This window comes from Myodes glareolus, chromosome 2, assembly GCF_982192425.1.
Source record: "Myodes glareolus chromosome 2, mMyoGla1.1, whole genome shotgun sequence".
NCBI lineage: Eukaryota > Metazoa > Chordata > Mammalia > Rodentia > Cricetidae > Myodes > Myodes glareolus.
Genome location: NC_142027.1, coordinates 8425188 through 8433611, shown reverse-complemented (window position 1 = coordinate 8433611; position 8424 = coordinate 8425188). Strand labels below are relative to the sequence as shown.

Genomic DNA, 8424 nt, shown 5'->3' with positions numbered 1-8424 from the left:
AAGAACAGACAGGAGGACCAATGGAATCAAATAGAAGACCTGGATATCAATCCACACATCTTCAAACACCTGATTTTTGACAAAGAAGGAAAAAATACAAAATTGAAAAAAGAAAGCATATTCGACAAATGGTGCAGGCATAACTGAATATCAACATGTAGAAGAATGAAAATAGATCCATATCTATCACCATGCACAAAATTCAAGTCCAAATGGATCAAAGACCTCAACATAAAGCCAGCCACACTGAACCTTATAGAAGAGAAAGTGGAAAATGTACTTGAACACATTGGCACCAGAGACCACTTCCTAAATATAATCCCAGTAGCACAGACATTGAGAGAAACAATTAATAAATAAAACCTTCTGAAACTGAGAAGCTGTCCCGCGCTACTGTCTCGCCAGCAAGAACAACGCAGGGCACGTAGGATCCTTCTGCAGAACAGCTTTTTAATGCATCTTGAGAGCGAGAGCATAAGCCAACATGGCGGAGACCCAGAGCGAGGTGAACCCAGCCCTTATATAGGAAACAGTCCCCGCCTCGGACGTGTCACTCTCAGATTGGCCAGCTGCACATCATCCCAGATGATGCCTCGGGAGAGGCAGGGACTACAGCGTTGGAAATTTGCCAACACATGCACGTTATCCTGTTCACCGCGCAGTGGAACCGGATGTCAGCGCCATCTTGGAATGGCGAATGTGGTTGCGGTCCTCTACATCTCCCCCCTTTTTTTTTTTTTTTTTTTTTTTTACTTTTTTGCAGAAAGGCAATTCCCTCAGAAGGCAAAGATAGAGGTCGCACTTCCCAAAGTGGAAACATTATAATGGGCTTGCACGGAATCTGCCCCTAGGTTCATGACACCTGGAACTTATCCGGCCTGCCCTCTGCCATCTTTCTGGGAAAGGGAATATACGGCAGGAAACCCTTATGCAGGGCGACATATCTCTCAGAGAGGGCCATTCTCTGTGTGATGCTCTTTAGCTCGACAACCTTCAGGGCTAGCTAAGCCAAGCACTCCACCCTGTGCAATGGACAGAGGTGTCCTAGGGGTGCAGGAGCTGGTTGGCATAAACCTTACTGCTTCAGCATAGATAACCACACATCAGTAGAGGTTCCCTGTTCCAGGGCAGCCAGCGCTTGTGCAATAACCACACTTTGTCCCTACGACTTTGGGATTTGAGTCAGCAGACCATCCAGAGGAGAAACACTGATCCTCAGCATAGGGCTGTTCCAAACATTCCCACCCCCACCCAATAAGCTTATAAATAGAAGGTAGGGGAGCCCCAGAGTCTTATTGGTTGTAAAATAAAAAAAAAGACGAGGAAACACTGCCACTCTATGGCTGACTGGTGTCGGCTTCAGGAAGGCTGAGAGTATCCCCCATCGCTGCTCCTTCGTAACCGTTGTCATCCATCCGCAAAATGGTAGGAGGAACAGAAGCCAAATCTTCAGGCGAGTCCGCGTGTTGTGGGTCACCCCTCACCGTTCGGGTCAGTCTTTCTGGCACCCAGAATGGATTTTCCTGGTCCTGTGGGAACACACAAACAGCTCCCCTGGATCTCAATAGGATGGGATCCGGGCCTTTCCATTCATTAGAAAACACATCTTTCCATATAACCAAATCCTTGGGCCGCTGTGGATCCGAACTATGTCGTGTTGCAGCATTCTGGCCATTATCATCAAGATTTAAAAAATTTATAGTGAACAGAGCCATGGCAATGGCTACTCTTGGTGTCGGGGATAATTCCTTCAATATTCCCCCTTTTTGTTTAAGTAGATAAGATTTGAGTGTGCGATGTGCTCGCTCTACAATACCTTGCCCCTGGGGGTTATAAGGCAGGCCTGTAATGTGTGTGACTTGCATCTGTGCACAAAATTGTTTAAACTTTTGAGAAGTATAGGCAGGCCCATTATCCGTCTTTAAAGATGTGGGCTTGCCCCAAGCACTCCATACCTCAAGACAATGTTGAATGACATAAGAGGTTTTTTCTCCTGTAAGTGGTGTGGCATGAATAACGCCAGAGCATGTGTCAATTGACACATGCACATACTGAAGTTTTCCAAAGGCAGTGATATGAGTCACATCCATCTGCCATATTTGCAAAGGCGCAATCCCTCTGGGGTTTATGCCAGTGTGTCTGACAGGGAGAAACTGGCAACAATTGTGACATTGGGTTACAATATCACGAGCCTCCTTTCTGGTAAGAGAAAAACGTTTACGCAGGGTTTCAGCTGTAGCATGAAAATTATCATGAAAGGTTTTAGCGGTCTGTAACGGGGAGGCAAGAGCTACCGCAGCAAGCTGCGTAGCACGATCAGCCAGATCATTACCTAAACTCATGGGGCCCGGGAGCCCTGAATGTGCTCTTATGTGTGTGATAAAAAATGGAGTTCTCCTATTTAGTAAACAGTCCTGTATCCTCTGGAAAAGAGCTGCCACTGTACTAGTAGGTTTTATAATTCCAGCGGTCTCTAATAATTTAATAGCATTAACCACATAGGCAGAATCAAAAACAATATTAAGAGGACAATGAAATTTTTGAAGAACCTCTAAAACCACCATGCATTCCACCACCTGGGGTGAGGTGGCAGAAAAGTTCTTTGTATATATTTTAGAATCCACAACATAGGCTCCCACACCATTTTTGGAGCCATCTGTATACACCATCACCCCGTCTTTTAGCGGGGCAGAAGACGTAACTCGGGGAAACACAATGGGATGACATGCAGCAAACTGCAGCAGAGGGTGTTTGGGATAATGATTATCAATTTTTCCTGAAAAGGTGGTAACCAAAATTGCCCAATCGTCAGAGGTGGCGGCCAAAGTTTGTATCTGAAAGGAGGTATAGGGAACTATCATAACCGCTGGATGCTTACCAAAATGACTAACAGACATTTTAAGGCCTTTAAGGGCAATTTGAGCTATAGCAGCTGGATACCAATCAATACTTTTGTTAGGAGAAGCATGCGGATGGATCCACAGTAACGGTCCATCCTGCCATAACACAGCAGTGGGTAGCTTTCTTGTTTTAAACACACATAGAACAAATGGTTGAGTTTCATCAATACGGCACAGCTGTGCCTCCTTAATGGATTCCTCCACTAGTAATAAGGCTGCTTCTGCCGCCGGCGTCAAGGCCCGAGGGGAGGTAATATGAGTATCCCCTTCCAAGATATCAAACAATGGCTTCAAATCAGCAGAGGGGACTTTTAAAAACGGTCGCAGCCAATTAATATCTCCTAACAACTTTTGGAAATCATTTAATGTTCGCAAATCGTCCCTATAAATTTTTATTTTTTGTGGTAGAATCTTTTCAGGAAGAATAACAGAACCTAAGAATTGGCCAGTGTCTGTAATCTGGACCTTCTCAGCGGCTATTTGAAGACCCCATAGCTGTAAACTCTTAATGAGCAATGGGTAGGCTTCCCTTAGGACCTGTGGATGGGCCCTTTGGGATGACCTCATGGCCCTACCGCTGGTTAATTCTGCCTCCTCCTCTGTATCTAGTTCTTCTACCTCTTCTCCTGAGCCAGAACTTTCATGCTCACTTTCATGGTCACTTTCAATTTGCAGAGCTTCAAGCTCCTGCAGAGGATATAAACTACTGTCCTTTCCTTTTTTCTTATTGTTGGTTCCAGAAATCTTTCGACCTTGTAAATCAGTCTTCTCCCCCATTCTTATTTTCTTAAAACCACTGGAGGGTCCTTTTTCCTTATTTGAGACTGTGCGTGCACCTAACCTCTCACTGTACTCAGTTTCTGAAATGCTATCCTGGACTTCCTCCGTTGCAGCAACCGCCTGGCAGGATTCGTCTTTTAAGCAGTCTTTGGCGAAAAATAAGAGGACTACTAAAAGAGGTAGCAAGGCCCCTACGAAACCTTCCCAATGCGGAAACAAGTCAAGCCCAAAACCGAAAAATCCAGGAAAAGCCATATCTCTCTGAGTATACAGACCTGCAGTTCTGAATCCTCCTTGTGTCCAAGGGGTCTCCGGCGGTACGAGCAGTTGTCAGGGTCCTTCAGCGTCCCGAGGGATTCGGCACCAGATGTCCCGCGCTACTGTCTCGCCAGCAAGAACAACGCAGGGCACGTAGGATCCTTCTGCAGAACAGCTTTTTAATGCATCTTGAGAGCGAGAGCATAAGCCAACATGGTGGAGACCCAGAGCGAGGTGAACCCAGCCTTTATATAGGAAACAGTCCCCGCCTCGGACGTGTCACTCTCAGATTGGTCAGCTGCACATCATCCCAGATGATGCCTCGGGAGAGGCAGGGACTACAGCGTTGGAAATTTGCCAACACATGCGCGTTATCCTGTTCACCGCGCAGTGGAACCGGATGTCAGCGCCATCTTGGAATGGCGAATGTGGTTGCGGTCCTCTACAAGAAGCTTCTGTAAAGCAAAGGACATGGTCAACAAGACAAAACGACAGCCTACAGAATGGAAAAAGATCTTCACTAACCCCACATCAGACAGAGGGCTGATCTTTAAAATATACAAAGAACTCAAGAAATTGGTCATCAAGAGACCACATAATTCAATAAAAAAATGAAATACAGACATAAACAGAGAACTCTCAACAGAGAAATCTAAAATGGCTAAAAGACACTTAAGGAAATGCTCAACATCCTTAGCCATCAGAAATGCAAATCAAAACAACTCTGAGATTCCATCTTACACCTGTAAGAATGGCCAAGATCAAAAACACTAATGACAACTTATGCTGGAGAGGTTGTGGGGAAAAGGGAACACTTCTGCATTTCTGGTGGGAGTGCAAGCTGGTACAGCCCCTTTGGATGTCAGTGTGGCAATTTCTCAGAAAATTAGGAAACAACCTTCCTCGAGACCCAGTAATGCCACTTTTGGGTATAGATTCAAAGGATGCTCAATCATGCCACAAGGACATGTGCTCAACTATGTTCATAGCAGCTTTGTTTGTCATAGCTAGAACCTGGAAAGAACCTAAATGCCCTTCAACCGAAGAATGGATAAGGAAAATGTGATACATTTACACAATGGAGTACTACACAGCAGAAAAAAATAATGACATCTTGAATTTTGCAGGAAAATGGATGGAACTAGAAGACATCATTTTGAGTGAGGTAACCCAGACACAGAAACACAGTTATCACATGTACTCACTCATAGGTGGTTTTTAAACATAAGCAAAGAAAACCAGCCTACAAATCACAATCCTAGAGAACTTAGACAACAATGAGGACACAAAGAGAGACTTACATAGATCTAATCTACATGGGAAGCAGAAAGTAGAAAAAGACAGGATCTCCTGAGTAAACTGAGAGCATGGTAACCTTGGGGGAGGGTTGAAAAGGGGAGGGGAGAGGCAGGGAGGGGAGCAGAGAAAAATGAAGAACTCAATAACAATCAATAAAAAATAATGGAAAGAAAAAAAGGATGTGAAGATATTGTTACGTGGACTCTAAGTACAAAGATGGGAGATTTGATTCAGAAGAGCAAGAAGTGATGAGGCCACTAGCCAAGAGGTGAGCAAGCCATCAGAAACTGGGAGAAGCATGTGGCAGCCTTTCCTGAAGCACTGAGCAGTGTGGCTTTGTTGGAGACCCGAGCAGTGTGGCCATGCTTGATTCAGATCAGTGGAACTGCTGTCTGCCTTCCCATGCCCACAACGGGAAAGAATGAATTGCTACTTCCAGTCACCAACCTTGCAGTCATTTGTCATAGCAGTCACCGGAAGCTCACCGAGCACAGTGTAAAATTGAGTCTGCAACAGGTGGAACTTTGTAGGTTCAAGTGGTTGGCGGTTTGGGGTGTGACACCCCTTCATTATGATGTATGTTAAGATCCTCTTTCCCCCAACTTGAAAAGACTGCTGAACCCACCACTCATAACTGAAGAGCACTGGGCACCCCTTTTCATCCCACAACCTCTTTCTGAATAGCACAGGAAAGTTTTAGAAAGAATAAAGTCAAGCCAAGAATATGACGCACTCTGCTCTGTCAAGAACCTGGCTTCCAGCTTCATCTGCAGCTAAGGCTACTGGGAGTTGGTGGAAGTTCTCATAAGATATTTTTTAAGATTTTTTTTTTTTTTAGGTTTGGCAAAACCAAAAACAAAGTAAGAGCAGAGTTCTCAAGCCCCCTTTGCTCTTGCCTGGTGGCTTTTCATATTTTCCCATGTTGGTCATCATCTTATACAGCTCAGGACGATTACGTCTGTTGTGAAGTTATTGCTCGAACAGACACAAGGAGGATAAACTTTGTGGCAGGTGGCAGACAGACAGGCTTTTTCTGTCCTTCCGGCCCACAGCAGACACCCTGAGTTTAGGATGTTGTAAACTTCAGGAAGCTCAGCTCAGAGTCCTGAGATGATAAACCATGGCAACCTTGGACCCTCCTGGTGGAATTCTTGCAGGTTGGATACGTGGTTCCATAGCACCCTGACTCATGCTACCTGTTCACCACGTGATGTCTCCCTGACTGCTTTTGGTGGATCACACACTTGTCTTAGATGTATGTGGGGTTTGACCTGCACGGAGGCCACTCACCCACCACCACCTCTTTTTTCTTTTCTTTTCTTTTTTTTTTTTTTTTTGTTTACTTGGCTGTCTGATCATGTCTTGCTCATGGCAAGATGGATCCTCCTGGATTATTTTGGCTGAAGATTATTGGTTTAGTACTTAATTTTCAGTGTTTTTGTTTTTTAAAATAATTATACACTTGATTCTCTTTTTCTTTTCTTTTTCTGTTTTTTTTTTCCAAGAGAGGGTTTCTCTGTAGTTTTAGAGTCTGTCATAGAACTCGCTCTGTAGACCAGGCTGGCCTCTAACTCACAGAGATCTGGCTGTCTCTGCCTCCCAAGTGCTGGGATTAAAGGTGTGTGACACCACTGTCCATCTCGCTCTCTCTCTTTTTTTTTCTTAAACCTACATTTTGACCATACATCCTTTAACTCCACTCTTTAGCCACTACAGACCTCTGGGCTAGAATCCCTACCCTCCCATAAACATGGTCCTTAAGGTCACAAGATGAGAGCTGAGACCCCCATAAATATCAACAAGCTTTAATGTATCCTCTAGCAACCACAGACTTTTCCAACCCCAGGAACCTCTCAGTCCAGGCGGCCCTCCCGTTCACTCCCGAAGTGTCTGTGGTCACAGTGGGCCAGAATCACACTCCACAGTTAGCACTAAAGACCAGCGGCTCGTCACTCCGTGGAAGAGATGCCCTTAAGAATATTTCCTGAGATAGTAGTTCTCCCACCTCCGCACTTTGTTGGTGAGGGCCTTCCACTTGCTCGGGTTGACCTTCTCAATCCCTTTGCTGATTAAATCACTGAAAAGTATGTACTGGTAAGTGTAGACGTTGTCGGCAGACTGCAGGGAGAACTCTTTCCTGTTGTTGATAATAAACCATTTCATAGAAGACCAGGCCGAGTCTAAGGGGTTCAGGTAATTATAGGGGAAGGGCAGAGAGATTAGCTCATGGCCGTAGGACTTGGCCACTCCTGGGGAGCACACGATGCTTGTTAAATTAACGCTTGTTGGGACATAGGCCTGGGCCTCCCCTTCCTTGTCCGCCTTTGGCTTCATCTCGTCTTGCTGCCTTCGCCCTTTGACCACAATGGCACACTTCCCGTAGGCCTTCTTTACAACATCACAGAACTCAAAGAAGATGCTATCTTCCTTTTTGATACACAGGTCATCCCTTAGGAACATCCGGTATTTCCAAGGCACCCATCCTTGACTGCCTCCGGCATGCAGAATACACCAGGTTGGAGTGTGTATGTAGTAGCTGTCACTAAAATCTTCCCCAGTGACAAGAGTTTCTGGGATCTCAGTTTCCCCAAAGTACACAGTCTTATATCCATCATATTGTAGCGTTCTCAGAGTGTTCAGATACTGGAGGCATTGTTTCTTCCTGACGCTGTCAAACTGAGTTCTGATAATGATGTTCTTCAGAAGAGGGTTTGTTAAGCGAGCCATGGGGGCTCCCCAAGTGGCTTACATTTCTCCATCTGGGTAGTTCTGGAAGGAGTAAGATGCTGACCTCATAAAGGACTTTCCCACAGCTGCACCAGCACAGTAGCTACACTTCAGACGCAAAGCATCATGGATGATGACCTCATAAAGGGCTTTCCCACACTATGCCAGCGCAGTAGCCACACTTCAGATGCAAAGCATCATGGATGATGACCTCATAAAGGGCTTTCCCACACTATGCCAGCGCAGTAGCCACACTTCAGATGCAAAGCATCATGGATGATGACCTCATAAAGGGCTTTCCCACAGCTGCTCTCCAGCACAGTAGCTACACTTCAGACGCAAAGCATCATGGATGATGACCTCATAAAGGGCTTTCCCACACTATGCCAGCGCAGTAGCCACACTTCAGATGCAAAGCATCATGGATGATGACCTCATAAAGGGCTTTCCCACACTATGC

At 45.4% G+C, this 8424-nt stretch overlaps 1 protein-coding gene across 1 annotated transcript; it reads right to left on the bottom strand.

Moving 5' to 3' along the window:
• Window positions 1–441: 441 nt before the first annotated feature.
• Window positions 442–8164, bottom strand: C2H21orf140 (chromosome 2 C21orf140 homolog). The gene is made up of 2 exons (XM_087899126.1): window positions 7243–8164; window positions 442–4393 (listed from the first exon to the last, which is right to left on the bottom strand). Exons 1-2 carry the CDS (start codon window positions 7962–7964, stop codon window positions 4381–4383), a joined length of 735 nt encoding a protein of 244 aa, XP_087755252.1. The 5' UTR covers window positions 7965–8164; the 3' UTR covers window positions 442–4380.
• Between the last annotated feature and the right edge of the window lie 260 nt (window positions 8165–8424).